Raw genomic sequence first — 17,107 nt, 5'->3', positions numbered from 1 at the left:
TTTCCAAAAGCTGTTCTTGGAATTGCTGGGAAGTTGCATGCGGAGGCTTGTATACAGCCACAATGATAAGGTTTTGGTTTTCAATCTTTACTGCCAGAACTTCACCTACATCATTTGAGGTGTTCAGTAGTTCTGAACAAATGAGCGACTCTGACATACAGGCCAATCGCACTTGTTGCATGTTTAGTCTGTCACATTTGAATAGGTTATAACCTGGGATCTATATTTTGTCAAAATGATCTTTATGTGGGTCTCTGTGAAAGCTGCAAACATTGTATTTGACTCCGTGAGCAGTTCCTTGATGTAAGGAAATTTTATTTGTTGACGGCTTTAGACCCTGTAAGTTTGCGAAGACAAATGTCGTTATATTGATGGAATTTAGAGGAGTTTCATTTGCTGGATTTATATCTGCTGTTATTTTGGTACAAAATCATTAATTTTAATATTAACATAATATATTTTTTAATGTGCAAGAGAAAATTTTAGTAAGGACTTAATTTTAAGTGAGTTCTTGCTAACTACCTGGATATATTACCAAAAACAACTGGTGGGAGCTCCATTGTTGGTGCTAGGGAGGATAGGAATAAGACAGGTAAACATGCACCAACAGGGAATACAGTCACAGAAACCCAAGGCAAACGGAAACCAAGCCTGTGCACATACTATGCTCTTGGTATCTGCAGACATGGGAAATCTGGAAAAACAGATGGGACGTACAACTATGACCACCCTAGAAAATGCCGTGCCCATATGACAACAGGAAAATGCAAACTCCATTCCTGTAAGCTTTTTCACCCTGAAATGTGTACCTCTTCAGTACAGGAAAGACTGTGCTATAACTTAAATTGCCAGGCACACCATCTAAAGGGGACAAAAAGATACAAAACATCCAGGCCATGGGAAAACCTGGGTAGCCACAGCCACTCAAGAGAGAGAGGTTTTTTAGTGCCTGGAAGGAAAAAAAACTGGCAGGAAATGGCAGAAATCGTACACCAAATCCAGTCATTCCTGGAGTGGAACCACAGTTGATGGCCTCCACTCCAAACCAACAGATACAGATACTAATGCTGGAAAAAAAATCACCCCCCCCAATACCTACAATACCACCAGTCCGATGACATTCTTCTTTGCAAATATACAGAGTCTAAAGCCAGCAACAAACAACAAAATACATTTCATCCGAGGACTGCTTGCAGAGGCAAAGGCAATGTTCGCGGCATTCACTGAGACCCACATAAAGGATCACTTGGACAACGAAATATGGATCCCAGGTTACAACCTATACAGATGTGACAGAGTGAACAGGCAAAATGGGGGGGTTGGCCTGTACATTGCAGAGTCACTTGTTTGCACAGAACTGCTTAATGCCTCAAATGATGAAGTGGAAGTTTTAGCAGTAAAGATCGAGAACCAAAACCTAGTCATTGTGGTAGTCTACAAGCCTCCAGATGCAACATCCCAGCAATTCCAGGAACAGCTGTTAAAAATTGACCACTGTCTGGAAAATCTTCCAGCTCCTGCACCCAACATCTTGCTCCTGGGGGATTTCAACTTAAGGAACCTAAAATGGAGGAATATAGCAAATAATATTGTTGCAGAAATAACACCAGGAGGCAGCTCTGATGAAAACGCACACTCACACGAGCTTTTAAATCTCTGCACAAAATTCAATTTAAACCAGCAAATAATAATGCCTACTAGACTGGAGAATACACTAGACCTCATCTTCACTAACAATGATGATCTGATAAGAAATGTCACCATGTCAAAAACAATATACTCAGATCACAACATAATTGAGGTTCAGACATGTATGCGCGGAGCCCCAGACCGACAAAATGAGATTAGTCATGAGGGAGCATTTACCAAATTCAACTTCAATAACAAAAACATAAAGTGGGACCAAGTAAACCAAGTCCTAACCGATATAAGCTGGGAAGATATACTAAGCAACACAGACCCCAACTTATGCCTAGAACAGATTAACTTGGTGGCACTCGATGTATGCACAAGACTTATTCCTCTAAGAAAAAGGAGGAGTAGATGTAAAATAGAAAGAGACAGGCGCTCCCTTTACAGGCGACGGAAAAGAATAACAGAGCGGCTAAAAGAGGTCAATCTATCTGAAATGCGTAGGGAGACACTGGTCAGAGAAACAGCAAACATCGAACTTAAGCTAAAGGAATCTTATAGGAGTCAGGAATCGCGGGAAGAACTAAAAGCCATAAATGAAATCGAAAGAAACCCAAAGTATTTCTTCTCCTATGCCAAATCAAAGTCGAGAACAACGTCCAGTATTGGGCCCTTACTTAAACAAGATGGATCCTACACAGATGACAGCAAGGAAATGAGTGAGCTACTCAAGTCCCAATATAACTCAGTTTTTAGCAAGCCACTAACCAGACTGAGAGTCGAAGATCAAAATGAATTTTTTATGAGAGAGCCACAGAATTTGGTTAACACAAGCCTATCTGATGTTATCCTGACGCCAAATGACTTCGAACAGGCGATAAATGACATGCCCATGCACTCTGCCCCAGGCCCAGACTCATGGAACTCCGTGTTCATCAAGAACTGCAAGAAGCCCCTATCACGAGCTTTTACCATCCTATTGAGAGGGAGCATGGACACGGGGGACGTCCCACAGTTACTAAAAACAACAGACATAGCCCCACTCCACAAAGGGGGCAGTAAAGCAACAGCAAAGAACTACAGACCGATAGCACTAACATCCCATATCATAAAAATCTTTGAAAGGGTCCTAAGAAGCAAGATCACCACCCATCTAGAAACCCATCAGTTACACAACCCAGGGCAACATGGGTTTAGAACAGGTCGCTCCTGTCTGTCTCAACTATTGGATCACTACGACAAGGTCCTAGATGCACTAGAAGACAAAAAGAATGCAGATGTAATATATACAGACTTTGCAAAAGCCTTCGACAAGTGTGACCATGGCGTAATAGCGCACAAAATGCGTGCTAAAGGAATAACAGGAAAAGTCGGCCGATGGATCTATAATTTCCTCACTAACAGAACACAGAGAGTAGTAAACAGAGTAAAGTCCGAGGCAGCCACGGTGAAAAGCTCTGTTCCACAAGGCACAGTACTCGCTCCCATCTTGTTCCTCATCCTCATATCTGACATAGACAAGGATGTCAGCCACAGCACCGTGTCTTCCTTTGCAGATGACACCCGAATCTGCATGACAGTGTCTTCCATTGCAGACACTGCAAGGCTCCAGGCGGACATCAACCAAATCTTTCAGTGGGCTGCAGAAAACGATATGAAGTTCAACAATGAGAAATTTCAATTACTCAGATATGGCAAACACGAGGAAATTAAATCTTCATCAGAGTACAAAACAAATTCTGGCCACAAAATAGAGCGAAACACCAACGTCAAAGACCTGGGAGTGATCATGTCGGAGGATCTCATCTTCAAGGACCATAACATTGTATCAATCGCATCTGCTAGAAAAATGATAGGATGGATAATGAAAACCTTCAAAACGAGGGATGCCAAGCCCATGATGACACTCTTCAGGTCACTTGTCCTATCTAGGCTGGAATATTGCTGCACACTAACAGCACCTTTCAAGGCAGGTGAAATTGCTGACCTAGAAAATGTACAGAGAACCTTCACTGCGCGCATAACGGAGATAAAACACCTCAATTACTGGGAGTGCTTGAGGTTCCTGAACCTGTATTCCCTGGAGCGCAGGCGGGAGAGATACATGATTATATACACCTGGAAAATCCTAGAGGGACTAGTACCGAACTTGCACACGAAAATCACTCACTACGAAAGCAAAAGACTTGGCAGACGATGCAACATCCCCCCAATGAAAATCAGGGGTGTCACTAGCACGTTAAGGGCCATACAATAAGTGTCAGGGGCCCGAGACTGTTCAACTGCCTCCCAGCATACATAAGGGGGATTACCAACAGACCCCTGGCAGTCTTCAAGCTGGCACTGGACAAGCACCTAAAGTCTGTTCCTGATCAACCGGGCTGTGGCTCGTACGTTGGTTTGCGTGCAGCCAGCAGTAACAGCCTGGTTGATCAGGCTCTGATCCATCAGGAGGCCTGGTCACAGACCGGGCCGCGGGGGCGTTGACCCCCGGAACTCTCTCCAGGTAAACTCCAGGAGGTTATTCCGGGGATGAACGCCCCCGCGGCCCGGTCCAAGACCAGGCCTCCCGGTGGATCAGGGCCTGATCAACCAGACTGTTACTGCTGGGTGCACGTAGTCCAATGTACGAGCCACAGCCCGGCTGATCCGGCACTGACTTTAGGTATCTGTCCAGCTCCCTCTTGAAGGCAGCCAGGGGTTTATTGGTAATTTCCCTTATGCTTGGTGGGAGGCTGTTGAACAGTCTTGGGCCCCGGACACTTATGGTGTTTTCTCTTAGTGTACCAATGGCGCCCCTACTTTTAATTGGGGGTGTTTTGCATCGCCTGCCCAGTCTTTTACTTTCGTAGGGAGTGATTTCTGTGTGCAGATTCGGGACCATTCCTTCCAGGATTTTCCAAGTGTAGATTATCATACTTCTCTCTCTCCACACCACAACGTACATGGTTATAAATGATCATAATTTTTAAAGGGGTGGACCGGTAAGCTAGTGGAAGGCCTCGGTCAGATGACCAAAGCTCCAAAGGCGGGTCATAATCTGACTAAGATCTGCGTCAGGAAACATTTGTCCTGTTTCCTGACGAACCTTACCTAACCTCTCTCTTTCTCCTGCGTTCCAACGAGTACAAGCCAAGTGCCTCCAATCGTTCCCAGTAGTTTAGGTGCTTGATAGAACACATACGTGCAGTAAAGGTTCTCTGTACACTCTCTAGATCTGCAATTTCACCTGCTTTTAACGGAGATGTTAATGTACTGCGGTAGATTAACATCTCCAGCCTAGAGAGAACAAGTGATTTGAAAAGGATCATCATTGGCTCGGTATCTCTCGTTTTGAACGTTCTCATTATCCATCCTATCATTTTCTTTGCACTTGTGATCGTGGCACTGTTGTGATCCTTGACAGTGAGATCCTCAGACACTACTACTCCCAGGTCCCTTACATTATTTTTCCGCTCTTTTGTATGGCCAGAGTTTGTAGTATACTCTGTTCTAGTTAACTCCTGTTTTCCATAACGGAGTAGTTGGAATTTGTCCTCATTGAACATCATATTGTCTTCCGTTACCCATTGGAAAACTTGGTTTATATCTTCTTGGAGGTTAACCGCGTCCTCAGCAGATGACAGTCTCATGCAGATCCTAGTATCGTCTGCAAAGAATATGGTGCTGTGGATTACATCTCTGTCTATGTCTGATATGAGGATGAGGAACAGGATGGGGGCGAGTACTGTGCCTTGTGGAACAGAGCTCTTCAATATGGCAGCCTCCGATTTAACTCTGTTGACCACTACTTTATGTTCGATTGGTTTGTAAGTTGAAGATCCATCTCCTCACTTTGCCAGTTATTCCTTTAGCACGTATTTTGTGCGCTATTACGCCATGATCGCACTTGTCAAACTCTTTTGCAAATTCTGTGCATATTGCATCTGCATTCCGTTTTTCTTCCAGTGCATCCAAAGCCATGTCATAGTGATCCAGTGGTTGTGAGAGGCAGGAGCGACCTGCCCTGAACCCATGTTGCCCTGGATTGTGCAGATTTTGGGAATCCAGGTGGTTTGCAATCCTGCTTCGTAACACTTTCTAAGATTTTTATGATGTGGGACGTTAGAGCTATTGGTCTATAGTTCTTAGCTAATGCTTTACTGCCACCTTTATGGAGTGGGGCTATATCCGTTGTTTTAAGTGACTGTGGAATTTCACCCATGTCTACGCTCTTTCTCCATAGTATACTTAGGGCACGTGAGAGGGGTTTCTTGCAGTTCTTAATGAACATAGAGTTCCATGAGTCTGGGCCTGGGGCTGAGGGCATGGGCATGTTGTCAATGGCCTTTTCAAAGTCTATTGGAGTTAGGGTAATGTCGGAAATCTGGCATACACTGATGGAGTTTTGAGGCTCATTTATGAAATCATTTGGATTGTCGATCCTCAGACTGATTAGTGGCTCACTAAACACAGAGTCGTACTGGGATTTCAATATTTCACTCATTTCCTTGTTGTCATCTGTGTAAGTCCCATCCTGTCTGAGTAAGGGCCCGATACTAGATGTGGTATTTGCCGTGTTTTTGGCATATGAAATATTTCGACTCTCTTTCATTTTCACTAATAGCTTTAAGCTGCTGCTGTCTCTCCTGGTTCCTGTAAGAGTCATTTAACTTAAGTTCGATAGTTTCCACTTCCCTCGTCAGCGCTTCCTTCCGTGTATCAGATATTCTAGCGTTCCTGATCAGTTTTACTTATTGCGCGCGCGCGCGCGCGCACACACACACACACACACACACACACACACACACACACACACACACACACACACACACACACACACACACACACACACACACACACACACACACACATGTACGTATATATATTTATTATTATTATGCATGCATGCATGCAATAATTTTGTCAATATAAGTAAGGATAGAGGCTGTGCAATACGCAATTTTTGTTTTGTTCAATGAGTTTACTATAATGTAATATTGTACCGACAAGATGATGATGAAGATCCATGTGCGTCATTTATGTATATTGCCTGTAATACAGGCTGAAGATGGTCGAAGAAGTGGAAGCTTTTTGGTGTTCAGTCCCTCAGTCTTGAAAGTGACAGTTATAGAGGAGGAGATCTCAGGGGTTCAGTCTCTCACTTTTGACTGAAGTGGAGAAGTCATGCTGAGACGTTCAGTTCCTCAGCCTAAATGGAAGATGTTTATCTGTGGAACCGAACACCTTCCTTCCATCTAGACTGAGGAACTGAATACCTTCCTTCCATCTAGACTGAGGAACTGAACACCTTCCTTCCATCTAGACTGAGGAACTGAACACCTTCCTTCCATCTAGACTGAGGAACTGAACACCTTCCTTCCATCTAGACTGAGGAACTGAACACCTTCCTTCCATCTAGGCTGAGGAACTGAACACCTTCCTTCCATCTAGACTGAGGAACTGAATACCTTCCTTCCATCTAGACTGAGGAACTGAACACCTTCCTTCCATCTAGACTGAGGAACTGAACACCTTCCTTCCATCTAGACTGAGGAACTGAACACCTTCCTTCCATCTAGACTGAGGAACTGAACACCTTCCTTCCATCTAGACTGAGGAACTGAACACCTTCCTTCCATCTAGACTGAGGAACTGAACACCTTCCTTCCATCTAGACTGAGGAACTGAACACCTTCCTTCCATCTAGACTGAGGAACTGAACACCTTCCTTCCATCTAGACTGAGGAACTGAGCACGTTCCTTCCATCTAGACTGAGGAACTGAACACCTCAAGATGACTTCTTTCAGTATATTAATCCTCTCTCTATTTAACTGAAGACGACAGATGCGCATGTAGATGAATGGTTCGGAGAACCAACAGGTTGATAAATTAGACACATGTGCAACACTTTGGTATCTTTAATGAGGAAACGTTTCGCCAGACAGTCTTCATCAGTCCATACAAATGAGAATGGTGAAGAACAGGAGTAGTTTGAGGTAATTAGTCCCTCAGCCTTGAGTCGATGTGACCACATCGGAATGTTGCACATATGTCTAATTCATCCATAAATTTATCTTAATGGCTCTCTTCAGCTTTTAATTATTATCAAAACGAAGAGCTCGCTCTACAAGTCCTTCAGCTTAAAAAATATAGCTATATCTACCTGCTTGCTGCGGTGTCCCAAGCCATTGCTGTTTTAAACTGTTAAGTTGAACAGCTGCTGGTCTGTTCATCACAGGAAAAAAATATGACACTGAATTTTGGGAAATAAAAATTGCAGCGTGTAAGTGAGCACCAGCTGGGATTATGATACACACAAGTGAGCACCAGCTGGGATTATGATCCACACAAGTGAACACCAGCTGGGATTATGGTCCACACAAGTGAGCACCAGCTGGGATTATGATCCACACAAGTGAGCACCAGCTGGGATTATGATCCACACAAGTGAGCACCAGCTGGGATTATGGTCCACACAATAAACAGCTGGGATTATGAACCACACAAGTAAACACCAGCTGGGATTATGATCCACACAAGTGAGCACCAGCTGAGATTATGAATCACACAACACCAGCTGGGATTATGATCCACACAAGTGAAAACCAGCTGGGATTATGAACCACACAAGTGAAAACCAGCTGGGATTATGAACCACACAAGTGAAAACCAGCTGGGATTATGAACCACACAACACCAGCTGAGATTATGAACAACACAAGTGAACACCAGCTGGGATTATGAACCACACAAATGAACACCAGCTGGGATTATGATCCACACAAGTGAGCACCAGCTGAGATTATGAATCACACAACACCAGCTGAGATTATGAATCACACAACACCAGCTGGGATTATGATCCACACAAGTGAAAACCAGCTGGGATTATGAACCACACAAGTGAAAACCAGCTGGGATTATGAACCACACAAGTGAAAACCAGCTGGGATTATGATTCACACAAGTGAACACCAGCTAGGATTATGAACCACACAACATCAGCTGGGATTATGAACAACACAAGTGAACACCAGCTGGGGTTATGAACCACACAAGTGAACAGCTGAGATTATGATCCACACAAGTGAACACCAGCTGGGATTATGAACCACACAGGTGAACACCAGATGGGATTATGAACCACACAAGTGAACACCAGCTGGGATTATGAACCACACAGGTGAACACCAGATGGGATTATGAACCACACAAGTGAACACCAGCTGGGATTATGAACCATACATCACCAGCTGGGATTATGAATCACACATCAACAGCTGGGATTATGATCCACACAGGTGAACACAAGCTGGGATTAAGAACCACACAAGTGAACACCAGCTGGGATTATGAATCACACAAGTGAACACCAGCTGGGATTATGAACCACACAACACCAGCTGGGATTATGAACCACACAACACCAGCTGGGATTATGAATCACACAAGTTAACAGCTGGGATTATGAACCCCACAAGTGAACACCAGCTGGGATTATGAACCACACAACACCAGCTGGGATTATGATCCACACAAGTGAACACCAGCTGGGATTATGATCCACACAAGTGAACACCAGCTGGGATTATGAACCACACAGGTGAACACCAGATGGGATTATGAACCACACAAGTGAACATCACCTGGGATTATGAACCACACATCACCAGCTGGGATTATTATCCACACAGGTGAACACAAGCTGAAATTATGAGCCACACAAGTGAACAGCTGGGATTATGAGCCACACAAGTGAACACCAGCTGGGATTATGAATCACACAAGTGAACACCAGCTGAGATTATGAACCACACAAGTGAACACCAGCTGGGATTATGAACCACACAAGTGAACGCCAGCTGGGATTATGAATCACACAACAGAAGCTGGGATTATGAACCACACAACACCAGCTGGGATTATGAACAACACAACAGAAGCTGGGATTATGAACCACACAAGTGAACACCAACTGGGATTATGAACCACACAAGTGAACAGCTGGGATTATGAACCACACAAGTGAACACCAGCTGGGATTATGAACCACACTAGTGAACACCAGCTGGGATTATGATCCACCGAATATTATAATTCTCTTCTTCCCTTTCCGTACTCCATGCTATTTTTAGAGTTGCCTTTGATTATATACACCTGGAAAATCCTAGAGGGACTAGTACCGAACTTGCACACGAAAATCACTCACTACGAAAGCAAAAGACTTGGCAGACGATGCAACATCCCCCCAATGAAAAGCAGGGGTGTCACTAGCACGTTAAGAGACCATACAATAAGTGTCAGGGGCCCGAGACTGTTCAACTGCCTCCCAGCATACATAAGGGGGATTACCAACAGACCCCTGGCAGTCTTCAAGCTGGCACTGGACAAGCACCTAAAGTCGGTTCCTGATCAGCCGGGCTGTGGCTCGTACGTTGGTTTGCGTGCAGCCAGCAGTAACAGCCTGGTTGATCAGGCTCTGATCCACCAGGAGGCCTGGTCACAGACCGGGCCGCGGGGGCGTTGACCCCCGGAACTCTCTCCAGGTAAACTCCAGGTATGCTGGTGACGGGATTTTGTTCTAAGAAGTTGAAGCTCTTCTCCCCTTTATAAGATTAAACCTTACTACCTCCTGTTTTCCGGTTCTGTGTAATTTCCGTCAGGTTTAGAGCTTCGATTTGAATGTAATAATCTACAATGTGATTTTACGTTCTGTCTGTTCTCTTTGAGAAAAGTTATTTTTTAAGATATTCATCCTATGGAGAGGGAGCATGGACACGGGGGTCGTCCCACAGTTACTAAAAACAACAGACATAGCCCCACTCCACAAAGGGGGCAGTAAAGCAACAGCAAAGAACTACAGACCAATAGCACTAACATCCCATATCATAAAAATCTTTGAAAGGGTCCTAAGAAGCAAGATCACCACCCATCTAGAAACCCATCAGTTACACAACCCAGGGCAACATGGGTTTAGAACAGGTCGCTCCTGTCTGTCTCAACTATTGGACCACTACGACAAGGTCCTAAATGCACTAGAAGACAAAAAGAATGCAGATGTAATATATACAGACTTTGCAAAAGCCTTCGACAAGTGTGACCATGGCATAATAGCGCACAAAATGCGTGCTAAAGGAATAACAGGAAAAGTCGGTCGATGGATCTATAATTTCCTCACTAACAGAACACAGAGAGTAGTCGTCAACAGAGTAAAGTCCGAGGCAGCTACGGTGAAAAGCTCTGTTCCACAAGGCACAGTACTCGCTCCCATCTTGTTCCTCATCCTTATATCCGACATAGACAAGGATGTCAGCCACAGCACCGTGTCTTCCTTTGCAGATGACACCCGAATCTGCATGACAGTGTCTTCCATTGCAGACACTGCAAAGCTCCAGGCAGACATCAACCAAATCTTTCAGTGGGCTGCAGAAAACAATATGAAGTTCAACGATGAGAAATTTCAATTACTCAGATATGGTAAACATGAGGAAATTAAATCTTCATCAGAGTACAAAACAAATTCTGGCCACAAAATAGAGCGAAACACCAACGTCAAAGACCTGGGAGTGATCATGTCGGAGGATCTCACCTTCAAGGACCATAACATTGTATCAATCGCATCTGCTAGAAAAATGACAGGATGGATAATGAGAACCTTCAAAACTAGGGAGGCCAAGCCCATGATGACACTCTTCAGGTCACTTGTTCTATCTAGGCTGGAATATTGCTGCACACTAACAGCACCTTTCAAGGCAGGTGAAATTGCCGACCTAGAAAATGTACAGAGAACTTTCACGGCGCGCATAACGGAGATAAAACACCTCAATTATTGGGAGCGCTTGAGGTTCCTAAACCTGTATTCCCTGGAACGCAGGAGGGAGAGATACATGATTATATACACCTGAAAAATCCTAGAGGGACTAGTACCGAACTTGCACACGAAAATCACCCACTACGAAAGCAAAAGACTTGGCAGACGATGCACCATCCCCCCAATGAAAAGCAGGGGTGTCACTAGCACGTTAAGAGACCATACAATAAGTGTCAGGGGCCCGAGACTGTTCAACTGCCTCCCAGCACACATAAGGGGGATTACCAACAGACCCCTGGCAGTCTTCAAGCTGGCACTGGACAAGCACCTAAAGTCAGTTCCGGATCAGCCGGGCTGTGGCTCGTATGTTGGTTTGCGTGCAGCCAGCAGCAACAGCCTGGTTGATCAGGCTCTGATCCACCAGGAGGCCTGGTCTCAGACCGGGCCGCGGGGGCGTTGACCCCCGGAACTCTCTCCAGGTAAACTCCAGGTAAATACAATTTAAATTTTTTTTCAACGAAATAGACGTATCCTACCGAGGTAGGGTGACCTTAAAAACGAACTTACGTTTTCTTTTTAAATTTGATAATGTATACAAGAGAAGGGGGTTACTAGCCACTTGCTCCCAGCATTTCAGTCGCCTCTTTCGACACGCATGGCTTACGGAGGAGTAATTCTGCTCCACTTCCCTATGGCGATAAGAGGAAATAAATAACAAGAACTAGTAAGAAAATAGAAAACTAAGAGGGTGTGTATATATATGCTTGTACATGTGTAGTGTGACCTAAGTGTAAGTAGAAGTAGCAAGACGTACCTGAAACCTTGTATGTTTATGAGTCAGAAAAGACACCAGCCATCCTACCATCATGTAAACACAATTACAGATATGTTATTTAAATTACACACATTTTTACAACAGGTTTAGACTATTATTTCAAAAAGTGATATTAAATGAAATGAACATGTATAACCATGTTCTTTTCTGTATAGAAAAAGATATATTACCACATAGTAAATCACAACACTTACTTCACATTACAGAGAAATCCTATTGCAACATCCAGCGGATCTTGAGTGTTTACTCTCGTCTCTGGGTTGAATATCTTCTCTAGGTCTAATCTCGTCGCCGGGTTTACTCTTGTCTCTGGGTTTACTATCTTCTCTAGGTTTAATCTCGTCGCTGGGTTTACTCTCGTCGCTGGGTTTACTATCTTCTCTAGGTTTAATCTCGTCGCTGGGTTTACTCTCGTCGCTGGGTTTACTATCTTCTCTAGGTTTAATCTCGTCGCTGGGTTTACTCTCGTCGATGGGTTTACTATCTTCTCTAGGTTTAATCTCGTCGCTGGGTTTACTCTCGTCGATGGGTTTACTATCTTCTCTAGGTTTAATCTCGTCGCTGGGTTTACTCTCGTCGCTGGGTTTACTCTCGTCGCTAGGTTTACTATCTTCTCTAGGTTTAATCTCGTCGCTGGGTTTACTCTCGTCGCTAGGTTTACTCTCGTCGCTGGCTTTACTTTGATCTTTGGGTTTAGTTTCATCCCAAATGGATTAAATCTGTTGATAGCAATATTTTGGATGCATTCTGCCTCTTTTCTGATTTCTCTGAGTTGCTCGACCCGCGCCATCCATCCCTGTTGTGCTTGTGACTTCTCTGTTTCTATCATGATGTCAATGTATTCTACCGTTGACAAAGGGTTTGGCCTCAGCGCAATTTCCTGCAAGCGTTCTAGTGATTTTTTCACTGACTTTGTCATTTCCAGAACTTCCTGCTGCACTTCTTTGAAATGAGCATTAATTTTAGAAATAAGTTTCTCTGCTGTCAGTTTCTCTTGTGTGGCTTTCTCATAGCGCGCTCTCAGTTCGTCAACAGTCTTGATCTTTTGTACCACCACAAGAACATACTTGTATGGGAAGTTCTTGTCTGGGCAGATACGACACTTTCCGTCAGTTATTGCCCAGCAACGATGTTTCTCATCATCAGCAATTTTGCATTTTTCATGGCAGGTTCGGTTGCACTTTTGGCAATTTGTTATATATTGGCCGGGTGGAACTGGAACTTGCTTATATATTTCCTCGTTTACTGTATAAATAAAGTTTTTATTTTTGTCTATATCAGCTTGGTGGGATTTTACTATTTCTGCTTCTTTTTTTAATGTTTCAAGAGTGCTGAGACCAGCTTGGATCTGTATCCGAATCTCTCTGATGTAGTTTTGTAACTTAGCTCTTTCAAGGAGGACATCCTGAGTCAGACAGAGGCTTCTGCTATCAACTTCATTCAATTTCTTCAAAAACACTTTGAAACTATTTGCTCCCATGTTCCAAAACATTTCATCAAAATTACTTATTGCTTCGTCTTCGTCACTCTCATCTTTAGTGGCAGTGCTTCTAGCATCCTTAGTACGTTTAGCAAATAAAGCAGAGTTGTTAAACTTGAAATATTTTCTGTATGGTATACCAGCTGCTGTTATTCCACTAAGAACCTGTGGTTTTTGTCTATCAGCAAAAGTGAGTAAAAGAAAAATGTTATCCTCGATATCCTTGCCAAATATGGAGAGAATCTGGTCAAAAATGTAAGTCTGGGTTGGCGTTAGTCTCGGTAGTGAGGACTGAATCACAAAACCAACTGCATCAATATGGTCAATACCTCCTGGACCCTGGGTAGTGAAGAACCTGTGTATCTGGCTGGTGATCTCCTTGTCTCGCTTCACTCCCGAGGTGTCGCCGAACCCTGGTGTGTCAATGATGGTCAGTGTGTAAGGGTAATCAAAGCTGTCTTGATGATGAATAGTATAAGATGTAATGTGTTTAGTCTGACTTTTCGCTTGATCGTTGCTTCTGTCTTCTGATATTAATTTGAATCTGAAATCATCTTTCCAGTTGACATCAAAGATGTAGTTAATGATGCCATTGATCAAAGTTGTTTTTCCTGATCCTGTTGCTCCGACTAGTAAGATTACCTTTTCCTCAGCACCTGTATTCTGTTTTGTTGTTAGTTCATACTTTATCAGATCTTGATCTTTAGAAACAACCAATTTTGTTTTGATCATATAAATGGAAGGTGGACCTTTATCAACAAGGTTTGATGCATGATATAATTCTTGTTTCCTTTTATTTCTTTTACTATCAATTATAGCCTTTTGATCAGCTTTTACACAAATGTAATCACTGGGATCACTGTCCACACTCCATAATGCAACACCACAATCAGCAGCCACCGCGAACCTAAGAACAGTGTTCGGTACAACATGTGTTCCATAGGTAACTTCATCTGTCTTCGTGATTCCCGTTGTAACCCATAAGTCTGTCCCTTTCTCTTGCTGCCTAATTACATACTTTTGTATACTACAGTGTGGGTCAATATATGGTGGTTTTGACCATTGTATTTCTAAAGTTGTTACTGAAGTTTGCCACGCCTGAGGCTTCCCTGGAGGACTGGATGGTCTGGTGTCTACTTTTATTGTCTCACTGGCGGGACCTACTCCCACTACACAAAGGCTCCGTACTCTCACCTGGTAGCCACAGTTAGCCTCAAGGTTGGGAACAGTATAGCTAAGAGTGTGTGAATCTGTCTTAACCTTCGAGCTTACAGGGGAATGGTCTGTACTCGCTTGTTGATAAAGTATTTCATAATTTTGCACACTTGAAGAGCCATATTGTGGTGGTATCCAAGCAATGGTAAAACTATTATGAGTACTTTCAGTACTGTCAGCTTCAGGCATGGTAGGTGCTGAAGGAATTTCATAATTATTATTTATATTACAGCCCTGCTTAAAACACTGAACATGAGCCTGATAATCTAATGTGTCAGAATAGTTCACTGTCACTGCAAAGGAAGTTCCTTTGTTTTCTTTGTTGGATAGAAAGAAGTCTCTAAATAGTGAGATTTTCTCTAAAATAGACATTTTTCCATCCTCGTAATTTCTTTTTAGATTGCCCTCAAAGTTTCCCTCAGTGCTTTTGTCACTTTCAGGGTCATATTCATTTTTATTATACATTTCCATTTTTAGAAGCTGAGAGTTGTTTTGTGGGATAAGAATTTGAAGGCAGAGTACGTAGTTAATATCTGGCTGCATCATCATTACCTCCAAATCACCAGGTTCTGAGGCAAACATGATCTCTGATAGCATGTTGATATATCCATTGAGAATTTTTATAAGTTTTTTTTTATCTTGGAGCCAAGTGTGAAGGTTCAGGTAATTGAATGGAGATGCCTTTTTCTTCTTCAGAAGATCTGCCAGTTGTGATTCTTCAGCTCCTCCACCTTTGATGCTGGGTAGCAACTTTGCCAACTGGTTTTGGAACTCTTGCTTGTAAATGTTGATCATTGATTTAAAGTGACATATTTCCTTTTGGATAATATTAATTTTTACTGCAACAGAAAAATTATTTAAATCGTTGCACCTAATAGTAAGCTCATGGAGATTTTCAAAAACTTTTTCTGTCTCATTGGTCAAGTTTGCACTAATACCACGCACGAATTTACTGGCTTTACTATCCAGAAGTGCTAAAGGATACAGTGTGACTTTAACTGGTACAGCATTTTGTCCTTCCTTCCCTAAGAGCTTTGGTAAGTTCTTGTAGACTCGAATGGCATCTTCGAAGGTGCAAGGGTTTTCTTGGAGCTGAAAATCTCCAATGAATGTGCAAGTAAAATTTTCAGCGTATTTCTTTTCATTTTCAGAAATATCCATTTGTCCTTTACCATCTATTTGAATTTTTTTTATTAATTTCGCCATACCTTGCAATTCTCCAAAACTTTTCTTGTCACTTGAAAATGAGGAACACACTCTATCAAAAATAAAGAAAGCTTGTGCTCCATACTCTACTGCAGTGACGACGTGCGTTGCAATTCCATTATCAAATACATCTGGATGCTGCACTTTACCCTTGCCAAGTTGATCCATCGTCATCGCCTCAGACCTGATGCTACATTTGTACTGCAGAGTGACTCTCTCCTGTTTACTGGAAGTCTTCTCGTTGTGTAGGTATTTTCCTGATCCCGATACATGAAACAGATCTCCGAGGAAACTCAGCTTCAGGTTAGCATTAATATCAAGAGCAGAGGCTTTGTCTTCCAGAGAGTCGGAAGCAATTATGCGAGAATCAGTGGTTGCAAGTTTTTGAATAGTTCTTTCTTCCAGTGTTGTTGTGCCCCATGGACATACTCCCTGGATTAATTGGTCGTTCCTGCAGTCGTAAAGCATCCCAGGACGGAAAGGCCGGCCTAGAGCAGGGATAGAGAGGTTTGTATCACTTGCAGAACACATCTTGTATCAAGGTTTTGGCACCCTGCTACACTGTTATGGCAGTGATAATGTATTGCTCGTGGTTGACACACTGCCTTAATGGTAGTTCTGACAATGTCGTGTCAATGATGGTTCTGACACACTGTCGTATCAATGATGGTTCTGACACACTGTCGTGTCAGTGATGGTTCTGACACACTGTCGTGTCAGTGATGGTTCTGACACACTGTCGTGTCAGTGATGGTTCTGACACACTGCCGTGTCAGTGATGGTTCTGACACACTGCCGTGTCAGTGATGGTTCTGACACACTGCCGTGTCAGTGATGGTTCTGACACACTGCCGTGTCAGTGAGGGTGTCCGGCTGGTGGTTCTGACATATTCTGAGGCACCATCACGAAGAGCTGAAATATATAATGCCAAATTAAGCTTATAT

At 43.2% G+C, this 17,107-nt stretch overlaps 1 protein-coding gene across 1 annotated transcript in view; it reads right to left on the bottom strand.

The window, feature by feature from the left end:
• The window catches only part of LOC128696518 (uncharacterized), a 43,427-nt gene that overhangs the window by 6,753 nt on the left and 19,567 nt on the right, over positions 1-17,107 (bottom strand). The window contains exon 2 of the mRNA XM_053787796.2: positions 12,456-17,075. Within this exon, the coding sequence (XP_053643771.2) occupies positions 12,456-16,693 (4,238 nt within the window). The 5' untranslated portion in view covers positions 16,694-17,075. The remainder of the gene's footprint in view (positions 1-12,455; positions 17,076-17,107) is intronic.

Source organism: Cherax quadricarinatus, unplaced genomic scaffold, assembly GCF_038502225.1.
Source record: "Cherax quadricarinatus isolate ZL_2023a unplaced genomic scaffold, ASM3850222v1 Contig842, whole genome shotgun sequence".
Lineage (NCBI taxonomy): Eukaryota > Metazoa > Arthropoda > Malacostraca > Decapoda > Parastacidae > Cherax > Cherax quadricarinatus.
The sequence above is the reverse complement of the archived record's forward strand: the minus strand, read 5'-3'. Positions and strand labels throughout refer to the sequence as shown.